The 15,601-nt window shown below is 35.0% G+C and overlaps 1 protein-coding gene across 1 annotated transcript; it reads left to right on the top strand.

The window, feature by feature from the left end:
- The first annotated feature begins 2,181 nt into the window (after positions 1-2,181).
- Positions 2,182-15,023, top strand: LOC114537180 (stimulated by retinoic acid gene 6 protein-like). Its single transcript, XM_028558300.1, has 21 exons — positions 2,182-2,273; positions 2,432-2,574; positions 3,647-3,691; positions 3,772-3,826; positions 4,060-4,145; positions 4,533-4,660; positions 5,025-5,145; positions 6,656-6,695; positions 6,848-6,997; positions 7,571-7,647; positions 8,383-8,444; positions 8,918-8,979; positions 9,846-9,957; positions 10,050-10,125; positions 10,920-10,995; positions 11,607-11,655; positions 12,160-12,265; positions 12,640-12,747; positions 12,866-13,029; positions 13,777-13,875; positions 14,451-15,023. Exons 3-21 carry the CDS (start codon positions 3,666-3,668, stop codon positions 14,657-14,659), a joined length of 1,806 nt encoding a protein of 601 aa, XP_028414101.1. The 5' UTR covers positions 2,182-2,273; positions 2,432-2,574; positions 3,647-3,665; the 3' UTR covers positions 14,660-15,023.
- Positions 15,024-15,601: the final 578 nt, after the last annotated feature.

Below are 15,601 nucleotides of genomic sequence, written 5' to 3'. Positions count from 1 at the left end.
CCGACTTCCTCGTCGTTGTATATATCCTAGAAAGGAAAAGTGGACCAAAAGTGGAAAACGTTCTCCCCAGGCCCGCGCCAAGTGGTTCATCGCACTCACCTTGGCTCGCAATCCACAACTTGCAGCTGAACGAAAACGTGCGAAGACAATGTGTGTCACTGAAGATAGCGACGTCAAAATCGAGATTGGTAATTATGGGCCAGATAATACAGGATTAATATTAGATAAGTAAACAATGTTAAGTTTGCATGTTTCTTTAGATTTTCTTTTTTTTGGCTAGTTATAGTTGTATTACGTTTGGAAACGAACCGTGCAATCGTGCATGACAAAACATTTTCATCCACACATTTTCGAATGTGAAAAGAAGGACGTTTTGACGATATCAGGCCTTGTTGCGGTTAATGATTAGAAGAAATGTGTGTTAAAATAACAAATATAGTGCACCCAATACCAGTTGGTTTTTGCTTGCAATGTTTCTATCTTATTGTACGCTCGTGACAAATTCATGTGGCCCGTTTTGTGTATCAGGAAAAATTTACGAAAATAGCTAAATTTTGGCTTCAAGGGCGATTTTATGGGAAGTATCAATGGCTGTGCAACTAATCACGCTTCTGGTATTTGAAAATACCTTCCTTAGGGTTATCAAACAAGCTACACACAAAGCGAATTAAGCTGATTAGTTCGAATACAAATGGCTACGTTAAGAACAGAACTAACAGAAGTTTTTTTTTCGTTACATACTGTGCAACTTTCCTTGCAACTTGCAATACATTTCAACTCCTGAGGGCATCTAAAGTTGACAAAGACAAACATTTCTTACCATCTGTTAAAGTGCCTATATCACTTGTGGGATCTTTACGGATTTGAATAGAGCTTGAAAAATTAGTTTATAAGTTCTACAACCCTTTTTGATATAATTAAATAGTTTCGAAAATACGTCGGTTGGGGGGACTGGGACTCAGGAATGATTTGCAAACACGCCGTCTTTTATAATGTAAACATGAAGAGTTTCACTGGCGATATAGTTTGCGCTTTTCAAGAAAAAAATGCAGTTAATACTCTTTCAAAGTTGTGCTTTTCGCTGCAAAGTTCTTTCGGCATAATGTCCGGGTACCTGGATTTCGATCAAGAACCTTTCTCAAAACGCCTTTTGTACCACAGCTGGTTCCACAGCTGTGCTTTACATCTGGATATAAGTCTGGACGATATAAACTCTCTCTTGAGCATGCATTATTGTGCAGAATTTTTCCTTTTAGAAGTAATGTCAAGTTTCCAGGATCGAGCAGATTTAAGGCTTTTGTGTTGCAACAAAGATAGGTAATATATGCACGAAGCTGACACAATATTTCACACATCGATAGGCTTTGCATAGTGAAGGGGGGTGTTGGTTATACAATAGATTGATTTCTATAAAGATCTTCTTTTTATACACCCTGTATAATTTTATTTATAAATTTGCATTCTAGATGCAAATTTCCCTGTCGAGTTTTCTTTAACCACCTGCATGCACGCACGTAAAAGTTTAAAATCATAAATGATGCTTATTTATGCATACGGATTGTACGGTTCTGTTAATAATTTGATGTTTTTTTCGCCCTTTATTGCAGTCTGTCCAATTTTAACTGCATTTCCCTGTTTATACAATTTAAAATATTCATCTTAATAATTATACATGCATCTTTAGCAAAAGGTGCATGCGTACATTATCCAAATGCGTGTGTAGGATATATACGGTTCGCGGAAAGTTATGGATTTTATGATCGAGTGGCAAAGACATGCAAAGTCTAAGCCTTAGCTTATTGACAAAAGGAGATAGTTTGTCGTGTGTTTATACTCAGACAGATCTCCGTCCGTCTCTAGTATAAATCGTGCCAATATATTTCTATGACCACGCGCGTCAGTGCAACAATGACCTATTTGAATACAGAAATAAAGACAAATTAAGATCCGGACTATTTCTCATCAGTAAAATATGACACGACATTTGCACCGAAATGGAAACCGGCTTTACATTATTTTTTGTATTTAGACGAACTATGTAGACGAATATGTCAAACAAAATGGAATCGCGCGTTTAAAAAGTGCACGGGCAATCGGGCATGTGCGCTATACTACAGCATGTATATATTATTATTATCTTCTCCGGGCAAATCAAGTTTGGCCACCTGTTATTACAGGCCAGGGTGAATGCCTAAGCAGGCGTCTGGTTTCAGGTAAAAGGAAGCGTTTGCATACAGAGTTGCATTTTGTTTCCACAAAAAATTAAATTGTCGGTAAGTTTAGATTACAATATATATATATACATACATTCTGCCTACTCGTTGACAAAATTATGGACATTGTTATTATTTTATTGAAGACGGTCTTGTTTGTGTATAGTTTGCCTATATATAACTTATATTCTACCTTACTCGTTTACATGCAAAATCAGTGAAAATGAAAGAGCCATGCAAATAAAGCGGTAGTCTGATTAATGTCATTAATTCCAAATGCTTCCATTACGGCATTAACGATCTAATCAACACGCTGACGGTGGGACTCCCAAGTGTGGCGATTGCTTGTTCATAATAGCAGGTAATTTATATATTTATGTAATTACATTCGCCAATGCCTGTTATGATTGTATTATTTGTTGTGTATACTGCTGAGGCTTGCCATCAGAAATTCTCCGATACAACCACTAGAGTTTTTAACTGATTTCAATATTTATTCATTCAAACTGATTTGTATGGGGTATACATGGTGTGCATGTGACCTAATTCACGAAATTTGGTTGGGTATAAACATACCTCAAATTAAGATTGAGAGCTGGGTGAATACTACCACGTGATCATGAGATTTTTTGTTGCATAAAAATTGCGTGATATTGGAACAAACTTCGTGGGATGTGTTAATTTGGAATAAAAGTATAAAGCATTTGCAAGGGTTTATTTATATGACGATATTGCTTTTGACCAAACTTTGAAACTTCGCGATAAAATAAACTTTTATTACTTTATTTCCTTGTCAGCTGGCTTACGGAGTTCATCGAATATTTGAAAAAATCTTAACTTCCGGTTTCGAATTGACCAATCATATGCGTCTATTTATTTTTATTATCCAATAGGATTGATTAGAGATTGTTCAACTTGAAACTGGAAGTGAGGAGTTTTTCCAATATTTGATGAACTCCGTAAGCTAGCCAACTGATAAATTTGGGCAAATGTATTACTAAAGAATTTTGTGATTGCATGTACTTTTACAAAAGGAAATTGAAACAATATTTTCTTGACCTCATGTTCATGTTGAGGAACTTGAACAATTCTCTTGTAACGTAGCCACGTAAAAATGGATCAAAATGCCAATGTTATACTTATACTAATTCTTATATTTCACTATTTTTATCTATGTATATATATTCGAGAATATCCTATTTATATTTTTGGTAGTGAGTGAGGCCCATTAGGAAGAATAGCGTTTTGCTAATAATGCTGTTCAACTGGCTGTAATAATAATGATCACAAGTGATGTTTACAACACGAGCGGCCATTTTGTATTGAATATAAATATGCAAATCAGTTTCAAACACTAGTGGTTGTATTTTTCAATGTAATTTTTTGGGGTTTACAGGACGTGCATGTGACCTAATTCACGATATCTTTTATAGTTTAGGTAACTTACCAGCAATGAATGACAAAGACCCTTCCACTGCGTGAGTATACATGATAATAGCTTAGCTATAAATGTCTGTAATTGTTTCAAGTGCCGATATGTTTTCTTATTTCTATATAGTGTTGAATGTGATGTCGATTCAAGATATTATCCTCATTTCTTATTGATACCTGCTGTAAGTTTAAAATGTCACACTTGTGTTATGAAGCCTTACTCAGCATCCTGTGCCTTTCAAAATAGGGCTTTCGAAATAGGATGATAGGAAGAGCTTAAGAAAGGAGCTTGCCATGTTTGCTATTCAGGGTGTATACTGAAAAATAGGCTCGCTAAGTGTGCATGTGGCTACTGCGTCCATAATCTGTTTTGGAGTAATGTAGCATAATGTAAGTTAAATAAAATCTGTTTCAGGCGATAATTCTTACGATTTTGGCGTTTTTGCGACGAAGAAAAAGTTACAAGAAAGATTTTTGGGGAGGTCGACCAGGACTCGTTATGTAAGTTCATTTTTGTAAGGATGGTACCAGACCTGTCTCTGGAATAAGAACTCTTGAGAGAAAGGACGGTCTGTTTTTGTTGTAGTGAGTCACCAACAAGACAGGTTAGAAAGTATGAAATTAAATTTTCTAGCATTTCAACAAATAGTAATGACTGAAAGCAAATAATAATTCGCCCCACTTTTGCCACTGGAAACCCTATAAATTCACCACTATACATACGCTAAATATGCTAATTATCCTAAGAGCTCACGTTGAGATGAGTTACTTTTTGTATTAAATAAGGCATAACCAAATCAAACTTTGCCTAAAGATATTGGAAATTATATTAAATCTATACAATCTGAGACATGGCAAAGCGGGGACTTCTTATTTCGCCGTATTTAGCCCAGTAGATTTCCTTGGTATTGATCATGACCGACTTGCCACCATGTTTGTGTTTGGAGCTGCTACGGATTCAATCATTGCGCTCGTCACAAGGGTTGGAATTTCAGGTGCAATTGGTTGGGAAAAAGGTAAAAATCATCCATGCTAACATCTAAAATAACATGAGTCGTACTGTAAAGAATTTTTAATTTCGCTGGATTTTCTTCTCAATTGTGACCGGCCAAGGCAATCTGTTATAGCAGAATTCTCACAATTGAAAAGAGAATCAGGCGAAAAATGATGATTTTTTTAAATGAGAAATGTTGCCTAGTGGAAAATCGCCTTCAAGCAAGCCACGCAAAACACTTTGTTTGAAAATTTTGCTATTTCAATTATTTTTCTATTCTCCCAATTTTGAATTTTTCTTATTGACGAGGTATTTCTAAAGTTATTCTTGAATTCCAAAAGTATCGTTTAAGTAATTGTACCCGTTTTTTTGTAAATTACATCCAGGGTTCCTTCTCTTCGGCATTGCAATTGAAAATGCTGTCATTTATTATCCCTTCTTTGCTTGCCTGACGACGTATCACAAAATAATTGGAGCAATGATGGGCCTTCCATATTGTATAGTCAAGTGAGTGTTCTCATAATTATTGATGTTTCCAAAAACAGTTTGAGCATCAGCTGTTTCCCATCGCTTTCGATAGATCCTTCGATGACGTTTTAACCTGGAAACAGACCTCGAACAATGTTAAGCGAACACCCATAATGTATGCCCATGTATGCGACAGTATCATATTGGCCTTATGATACTGGTAAAAATGGTGTGAACCCACATAAAATTGCAAGGTGTAGGAGGACACGACTTCTCCAGTTTTTGAAGTTGTGGGGGGGTGTCTAATTATCCCTCTTGAAAAGCGATCCAGACCTTCCCCCTATTTCATGTTAATTTAAGCGACATCTCTATGTTTTATCTTCCTCCTTCCTCTATCCGCCTTATCTTCAAACCTTTAGTCGCCTGAAAAATTTCCCCTATGGGTGGTGGTCTTTTAATAGATTGTTTTACAAACGTAGGTTATAACACACACACATTATATATATATATATATATATATATATATATATATATATATATATATATATATATATATATCAAATATGTATTTAGAATCATATATGAGTAGAGTGCTCGATATACCAAAGTATAGAGCTAGTATAAAGATAAAATAAAATAAACTTGGTTTACTTCATAAGATTTTATTCACTACAAACTTGTTTCGTATATGACAAGCAACGCTTGCCACACTCATCAGGTGAATTTAAATGTAGCGCGACATTTAAATTCACCTGATGAGTGTGGCAAGCGTTGCTTGTCATACGAAACAAGTTTGTAGTGAATAAAATCTTATGAAGTAAACCAAGTTTATTTTATTTTATCTTTATATATATATATATATATATATATATATATATATATATATATATATATATATATCCAAAGAATTAACTGTAACGAAGAGTTCACAGAACTTGACAATGGTTGAAGAGCGCTCAATACCATTACCGGCAGAGCGAAGATATATTTATTTATTAAAAGACTAGCTTAGCTACTCTGAGTTTCACGCTATAAAGCGATCATCAGGCTAAATTTAGATTTAGCCTGATGATCGCTTTATAGCGTGAAACTCCGAGTAGCTAAGCTAGTCTTTTAATAAATAAATAAATTATATATATATATTATATATATATATATAATATATATATATATATATAATTATATATATACACACCATTTGCAAAAACGTTGGCCGCAGATAGATAGATAGATAGATACTCGAAATCTAATTAGAATTGCATATGTTGTGTAATATGATTGAAATCCCATGCAAATATAATCATATGCAATTCTAATTAGACTTGGAGTATCTATCTATCTATCTATCTGCGGCCAACGTTTTTGCAAATGGGTGTATATATATATATATATATATATATATATATATATATATATATATATATATATATATATATATATATATATATATATATATATATATTATTGCAAACACGGAAACTGGGAAACAGCTTGCATTTTCGCCCTTGTAAAGTCAGGCAATTAACTTTTGTTTGCGTTTTCATTCCAGTTTTTGTGTAAATTTAACACAAAGTTTTCAGAAATGTCGGGTAAGCTTATTTTGGCAATTTAGTAATATAGCAGCGCGCTTGAGGAGCATGTAAAAATATCGACGCATAAAGATTTGCCGACCTTTATTTCTACCGCGAGTGAACGTGAAGGTAGCCTACGAATATTTAACTTCATTTTTAAATTCTTATAGAATTATTCTTCAACCGGTTTCGCAGTAATCATAATGAGCAGTTTGCCAATCGTGATAAACCATTTGTTTATCCTGGGAAAGTTCATATTCGTATTTTACCAGGAGATCAAAGAATATGGAATCTTCGGAGTAAAGTTATTTTCCCGCGATGTAAGTATTTTTGTGACGTAATCTTCATTATACACGATACGAGTTTAAAAACAGTACGAATTTACCCTGGGATTGAGAGAGGGATTGTAGTCACATTAGTGTAGAAAATTGTTCAAAATTGGTCGAGGGGATGTTCACGAGGCAGCACCATGGTTGGTGCCGAATTTTCAAATTCCACATGAGCCTCTAGATATTTGGAAACAGACTATTTTGAGTACGACTAGTCTTAAATATTCGTAAATACCATGAGAGGGGGTTTCACACCCCACCAAACTTGTTGATCGAGAGATCTGCTCAGTTTTCATAGCTGTATTTTCACACGAATAAGAGCTTGATTTTCAGTGCTGATGAGAAAACTGTTGCTGATGAAGGGGGCCCAAATGAATTGCTAAATAAGCAAAGCGACTTTTCGCGAGATGCGCCGGCATGTAACTAAACACCAATTTAAGTAACCACACGACGCTAGGGAGACGATCAATGTATACTGTGTAATAATAGACATGCATGAAGATCACTTCTAGCGTGAAACTCGGAGAAGCAATAGCATTAAAAACGTTCTGAATGTCCGTTTAGGATGAAAGTTCGTCTCCACAAGTGAAATTGCTCAGACCTTGGTTGAATGAACACGTGAAGAACATTTTCCAACCAAAGTATGATCATGTGTAATACCATTGCGCCAAAAGAAGTAGCTATATGCAGGCAAAACGAACTATTTTAAAAATGACCGTCAAAAAACAGCCGGTAAAAAGCATTCAACGAGAATAGGAAAAAACTTGTTAAACATTTCTGGTAAACTTGTGCTCTGGTAAACTCTGGTAAATTAGGTTATCGTCTAATTATATAGACATGGAAAAATCTTCTATAAGTGTGATCAGTTATCAGTTTATCAGGTTATCAGTTAAAACGAGCTTCTTACCAGACTTATAACACCTTTTTTTCAAACTAATTCCTGTTATTCAGAATGAGCGGATAAAGTGGCCAAAAATCACTGATTTCAAGTTTCCATTGAAAAGTTGAATATCGTATATAGGAGTTTGAAAGCGTCTTCAAACAAAAACCACAACCACAAGAATGCCCAGCTTCACTCATTTAGATGTAGTGAATTTCAGCATCAGATTCTTTAGTTCTACTAAATGTTGTTTTTGCGACCAAGGGTAGTAAAAACAACTTTGGACTTTGTTCCATGATGTTCTCTTTCAAACTGTCTTGTTAGAGTTTACTTCGAATTGCTAGTAAATTGCTCTCTGTCTCAAATAAACCTTACCTTTTGTTCATTAATTTCTTTCTTGAAGGCGCGTTTTGTTTTCCTAAAATCTGTTTTTAACTTTACGACATCAGACTGGGAAAGTTCCTATCCTAGTTATTTTCTTGTCTTACTTTTCTAGACCTCCTCGTCAATATTCAAGAATGCAGTTTTTTCTGAGGAAAGTTTACAATCCCGAAAAAGGTATATGACCTTGTTTGATAATTGGATGATTTATACGATGAAGCACTTTTACCTATATTCAAAGAGCACATTCACACTAATTGAGTGTAACATAAAAATAGGAGTAAATTTATTAGATTATTATATTTTTTATTATCTAGATTTATTAATATTTAACTAAACATGGCTATCTAATTACTTCATTTTACATATATATACTTATACATGCGTTATTTCATCATCATTCTTTTCCTGATGATGCATGACTATAGCTTAGTCGAAATGTCGACAATTATATTTTTCAAAATGTTTACTTTTTTTACACAGTTTATATTTTATTACAATACTCAATGGTTCCCGTAATTTTTAATAAACAACAGTATATGATAAAAAGATTATTTCCTCAAAAAGATCATTCAGATTACTAAAAGATCATTTCAAACGTTCAAGAACTCTCACTTAAGTTTTTACGATCTTTCCTTTGACATTTTAAGATTTTAAGTTTTCGACTGAAACCCTCTCTGTGATGATGATCTGTGGCATTCTCCTTTATAATGTAAGTTTTGCATTTTTTAAAAATATTATCACCAAAAAATGAAGCATCAAATGTGGTATAACAACTGCCTAATATAGACAAAACACTTCTCGACGTTTCGACCTGAGGGCCTTCGTCATTTTCATACCAACTCTCCTGCCGAAGGCCCTCAGGTCGAAACGTTGAGAAGTGTTTTGTCTATTTTAGGCAGTTGTTATACCACATTAATGTTTTTGATGCTAAGTTGTTTGAAGACGCTGCCACGCTGCTCCCTGGTTATATTGGAATATACATTATATAAAAATTATATGAGTAAAACTGCTTAATCCAATTAAATCGGTATATTTGCGTGATTTAGATATCTATGCAAAACATTTAAAAGCTAATATAGAGAATAATATTGCTAATAATTCAATTTTCAAATATTTGATCCAAATTTCTCAGAACTGTTAATATAACGGTCTCAATTCAGCGTGGTTATCCATATCAAAATATTTGACATCGTAACCAAAGCATGGTTAATGTTTGTATATGAGCGCAAAATATGTTGGAAACCTTACAAATATTTTCTATTTCCCAATAATCCTTAAATTGTGAGGCATTTGCGGCCATTTTAGAGGCCTATATGTATATTTCAAAATTTTTCCGGACTTTCCTAACGGGGGCGTGGTTCCGAGCCCCAGCAATACAAAAAAAGTTCCGCGGTCCCTGAAAACGAGTTTGTGATTTGCTTCCTAGCTCGTGTTGCTGTTTGTTTTAGAATTATGATTATAAATTCCCGAAAGTATAACTTCACGGATTCACGACAAAAAATCTGGTTACAATAGTGGGTAGTTTTTATTCGGACACCTTGTACGCTAACAGATACTTGTCTTTTTATCTTTAAGTTTTGCATTGAATTAATCTATTTGACAAGTGTGGAATTGGAGGAAATCGAGAAAGCAAAACCTTTGAATGCTTTAGAAGAAACAATTTTGGATTTGTTGCGTGGGATTTTTGGTTGGTGTTCTCGAGTTCTATACAGTCACTATAAATATCGAGTTGTACGATATGAGAATACTAGAAAGCTGTTTTGAACATTTTTTTACTAGGTTCATTTTTGGTTAGTGCGATCCTCACGACTGTGATCTGTGCGCTCTCCCTCATTCTCTTCATGGAAAATCATAAGTATGAATACGAAGAAAAAGATGCGTAATCCATAGTTTTTGATACTCAGGGTGCCCCTCAAAAAGCAAGACCAATAAGCTAATGCATCCATATAGTACTATAAGCCGAATCCACGAGTTAATGAAGATTATTCATACCACTAGTTTATTCAGATTATTTACCACTAGTTATATAAACTTGGGCAAATGTTCATGTCAGACGAAACAAATTAAACCCACGTTGGCACATTCAAAATTTAGTTCTTTTCAACTTTATTTCGCGAAAACATTAATTGTTTTATTTGAATCGTCGTAGAACTGTCGAGATATTTTTTTGTTTGTAAAACATGTAAACATGTATTTTCTACTGTTAATTCGCCTTCTCAATTAATCGTCTGTGAAATTATACTATTCACCTCAGGCTCAGTGAATGCCGTTGAATAAAAAACTCGAGTTTGTATCGGCTTTTATTCAGCGATATTCAACTCGCCTTCGGCGAATAATTGTTAAGTAATTCGTTGTTATATGAGAAATTCGACATAAATACGGAATGTGTTCATTACGACGAATTATGTTATATGAAAACCAGACTTTAAGTTGCATTACACACTTGAAAAATTTCCTCAGAGCAGAACATGGGCCTCGATCATGCGCAGTAAAGTATTTGAGATATTTGTGTTACGAGGAAAGAATCCCAAAATCATTCAAACATTTTTTCACGGGAAAGAATCTTGCAATCGGAGAAAAAATTACGGTTTTGGGGGGTTTTTAGTGTTGGATTAGTTTTTACATGATCTTCCTTGTAATTTGTTTCAGGAATAACATGCTGAGGATGTTCAGAGGGGATAAATCGTTCATCGCTAAGAACATAAGCGTGTCTCAGTTTATGGTTGTAAGTTAATTAAGAAGTTCTTTTTATTACTCCTAAGTTCCTTAAAAAATAACATATTGCTCATCCGAGCAGTGAGTGGGCCTAGTCGCGCCTGCAGAGTAGTAAAAAATGAAAATTATAGCGTCAGGTATAAGATGCTAGAGTACACACATGTATATAGTAGTGAGTTAGAGTACATATGTGTATAGAGTAGGGTAAATGTGGAATAAACAGTGGTTAAGTAGAAGTTAGAGTACATATGTGTATAGAGTAGGGTAAATGTGGAATAAACAGTGGTTAACTAGAAGTTAGAGTACATATGTGTATAGAGTAGGGTAAATGTGGAATAAACAGTGGTTAACTAGAAGTTAGAGTACGCATATACGTATAGAGTAGGCTCAGTAGGGTAAATGTGGAATCATGTAGCTACACATTGGTGCATCAAACCCCAAATGAACAATTTTAAATATTGACCTAATTTAGTCGTAAAAAATGCTATAGGGATATACTTGGTTTACGTGTAAAAAGCTCAAACCACAAGTTTTGAAATTAACAATTAGAATTTAATGACGGCGGGAATTCACTGTCTTTCGCTACCAAGCAATTGAACTTCCGTTCTTCCATTTTTACAGGGAAAGGGACTTCGATATCATAGTTTTCAGATTGGATACTTTTTGTGGGGTGAGTATTCGTTGATTATGCATGATATAGGTATATTATACCATCGCATTTATGGTTTTAAATGTACTCCTAAATCGGTGCGTGTTTAATTAGCACTTGCAATTTACCACCAAAGCAAATTAGGAGTCCAAAAATCAGCTAAAGAGGTGCTATTGTAACTCCTTAACTATTGTAACACCTGGTGTCTATACATGAACGAACATCAGGCGGTGATATTGATATATAGTTACCGTAAGGACAGCGGGGGGGGAAGGAGATTATATTCATGTATAAACTTTTAGCATTATTAGTTTTTTTTGAAATTGATTGTTTTTACAGTCTGCTAACATGAATATACGAATGAATTGAAGTAGCGATAATTGCGATGGATGAATATAAGAATATTAGCCCAACACTTAACGATCTTCGGCTGACCTTGTACTCGTCACTGAGTTAAATTTTTCTCTACAGTAGGGGCCATCCTAATGGTCATATTGTATTGATATCGCTTCTTTTTCTTTGTAGGCCTTGTTTTAAATTGGATTGTCATATTTATCCCATGTGTTCTTTTATATTCCTTGAAATTTTCCATGGTTCAGGATTGGATCCTCGACTATATCAACGGCGGCGGGTAGGGAATCAACTGTGTTTATGTACTCTTCAGATTTTTTCAATTTAGACATTCTTAGCAATGTTATTAAACAATGTGTTTAGGCACATACTGCGCTTTCTTATTTTGCAATGATAAATACTTACTCTTTATAAATATTGCTGGCCGACTTCCCTTGTACATGCATTTTTATGAACAGAGATGCTCAGACCTTTTGACCCAAGACCTGTCGACTTTGATTTACGCTCTAGATGTGTTTTCCTGCAAAGTATATTAACTTTTAGCCTGAATTCTAGCGAAACGTTTAGATGCCTAGTAAAATATGCCCCAAAAATTTCGTAAACTGTATCGAGCCACCTTAAGTCTTAACAGTTTTTGTCTCACATTCTATTTAGCGTACTCTTTGGCTTGGCTCTTTTTTTTCGGCTGTGCTCCATTGCAGCTTCTGTGACAATATTCCGAGATCGTAACTTCTCTAGAAACGTCATTTCCATAAACAACAGGTACGCTTTCGTTGCGCTTTCTGAGAGGCTAGACGGTACACTGGTTGAGTCAGATTCCAATATCACGAAGCCGTCATTTTTACCTTGGAAATATCGTATATTTTTATCCTCTCCACAGGAATGTCTATTTGGTGTTTTCGTATTTTTGGTTTTTCGTGGGACTTCCGATGGGTTTCTTTTCTGCCATATTTCGTATCCTAAAAACAATGATTGTTGGATTTCTGATGTTGCCCAGAATTGATCATAGCATCATGCCTGATGGTTTTCAACGGTTTGATCCAGGTAACGCAAAAAAGAGAGAGAGAGTGGGAGAGAGGGAGAGAGAGTGAGAGAGAGGGACAGAAGGGTGGGTAGAGGGAGAAATTAGGTTTAAGTTATGTGTTTATATTTAGACTTTTTTATATATCCCTTGCCATCTTGAAAAGTGCGTAGACAAATATCGTACGTTAATTTTTCGAATTGCATAAAGTGCAGAACGATTTTTAAATTATCTCTATCTATATACTATATGCTATATACTATATACTATATACTATATACTATATAGATAGAGAAAATATAAAAGCATTGCTTACCCAAAATCCTTCACTACCGTCTGTTTCATCCGTGTAGGAATCTTCAGGTGGTAGACAAACAAGAAATGATGCATGCCGCTTAAGTAGTTTTGGTTGAAACGTGGGTGGGTGGACGTGCCAACAATGCATGCATTTCGAAGTTGTTTTTTTCGTATCAGCGTGAAACATTCTTTCATGATTACATGTGGAAACTAATTTTGATTTCTTGTTTAGCAAAAAAAATGGCCTTATTCTTTATATTTTGGAAGAAAAACTTTGTATTTTGAAATAAAAGGACATCAGGCCCATTGAACAAAATGGCGCTTTGTGTAAACAAAAAATCAGAATTAGTTTCCTCTTGTAATCACAAAAGAATGTTTCTCTCCGATTACGTCATACCGAACACTAAATATCAAACTCTAGTGCTCTACTTAATTATTGCGGGTCTGTAACGTTGTTTTTATTGTTTTAAAAGGTTACAATGCGTACACCTGTTATCTTCACGTCCAAGCAGCTTTTAGAAACCCAGTTCTTCGAGTGTTTTGTCAAACACTGATCGATGATCACGAAACACGTAAGTTCTACCACGTATCAGTCTTTACTGAAGCACTGAATATTGATATCAAAGAAATAGTGGAAACCTTGCTCTATTATAGAATATGCGTTAGTATAAGCAAGAAAGGTTAAAACCTATACACAACGGTTAACGGTAGCTTGTAGATAGTTATTAATCATCAACAGGAGCAAAACGGGCTATCCATATAATTATTATCAATTAATTTAGCTGTTTTTAAACTATTCTCGCAATCGTTCACATTAATTGGTATAGTGTTCCCACTCAGTCAAGTACTCAGAGAATATATACCTAGCTATATATATATTTAAAAACTTTATATATATATATATTTACATCATTCATTTTATATGCGAATACTATAATATCCATATAAGTTCATGATTATGATTATGCAACTGATTAACGATACAACAATTGGTTATTTGAATGGTATAGAAAAGAGAGTATTATAGACTCTGCAATCCTGCTATGTTTGTGGTGGTCGCGTAACGATATTAACCGCGAACGTCAAATTCAGTTTTCCAATATTAAACCATATTTATCTGACTTCCTCATCGTTGTATATATCTTAGAAAGGAAAAGTGGAGCAAAGTGGAAACGTTCTCCCCAGGCTCGCGCCAAGTGGTTCATCGCACTCACCTTGGCTCGCAATCCACAACTTGTAGCTGAACGAAAACGTGCGAAGACTATTTGTGTCACTGAAGATAGCGACGTCAAAATCGATGTTGGTAATGTTGGTAATTATGGGCCAGATAATACAGGATTAATACTAGATGAGTAAACAATGTATAATTTGTTTTTTCGAATTTTGGTAAATGTAGCGATAGAACCGTAGAAAAACAAGTACAGTCCGTGAAACCCGTCTGTGATCAGACCAGTTTTTCGTCTCTAATATTATGAATTTGGCTAATTATTAGAAATCCTGTTTTAATCCTATTGGAAAACCGTCTTTACGTTAGTTTTGAGAGCACACGAGCAAAAATTTTACTTCGCGCGGAAAATTCCGCGTTGTTATTTAAATAAGCTGCAAGTGCTGTAGGATAACCAGGTCTTCCACTTGCCAGAAAATTACCTTGCAAAAGGAAATAATGAACTTTGCGAAAAGAAAATTTAGTATTCTACTTGTAGTGACAAACCAACTAATAAACCAGTTCTAAATAATTGTTACATAATAGACCACTTTGGCGGTTGTTTCCGTAAGTGGAAACACGTGCTCGCTAATTGGTTTTTCGAGACAACATAGCCGAAGGTTATATAAAACAAATATAGAATGGTTGCAACTAAGAGGTGCGCTTGGGGTAGATGTAATAGTGATTCTCGCTACCCTGAGCGACTGAAACGAGAAGGCAAGGCTGATGTGTTTTTCCTGCGTTTTCCTGGCGCTAAATACCACAACGAGAAGCGGGAACGTTGGATTCGTGCGTGCCACAGAGGCGACGCATTTAAATGCAAATATCACAGCTTGAACATTCTTTTCCTTTGACAGCTCTGAATCCGTCTGAGTATCAGGCAATGTGTCTTCCATGTTCGATTTATGAATATCGTTGTCGCTAGTTTGCTTGCTTACTTCTTCCCTCAGTGACAACAGTGTTTCCGCTGCGTCGACTTTCGATATTCGAGCTCGTTTTATCGGCGAGGTGTACTCTCTTCCTCGTGGTTTTCTTCGCTTGATCTTTAGTTTTTCTGCCTAAATTCATGAAGTGAGATAGTACTCATGGTTTAG

The sequence above is a fragment of the Dendronephthya gigantea genome, unplaced genomic scaffold (genome assembly GCF_004324835.1).
Source record: "Dendronephthya gigantea isolate DGI-Jeju-01 unplaced genomic scaffold, DenGig_1.0 000153F, whole genome shotgun sequence".
NCBI lineage: Eukaryota > Metazoa > Cnidaria > Anthozoa > Malacalcyonacea > Nephtheidae > Dendronephthya > Dendronephthya gigantea.
Note: the sequence above shows the minus strand (reverse complement) of the source record. Positions and strands in the feature narration are given on the sequence as shown.

What these genes read in the sequence shown, in the direction of transcription:
- LOC114537180 (XM_028558300.1), top strand. Translation starts at nt 3,666, where the DNA reads ATGAATGACAAAGACCCTTCCACTGC. An exon ending in GGTCGACCAGGACTCGTTAT is followed by an intron (nt 4,146 to 4,532) that starts GTAAGTTCATTT and finishes CGCCGTATTTAG; the next exon opens with CCCAGTAGATTTCCTTGGTA. An exon ending in TTTGTTGCGTGGGATTTTTG is followed by an intron (nt 9,958 to 10,049) that starts GTTGGTGTTCTC and finishes TTTTTTTACTAG; the next exon opens with GTTCATTTTTGGTTAGTGCG.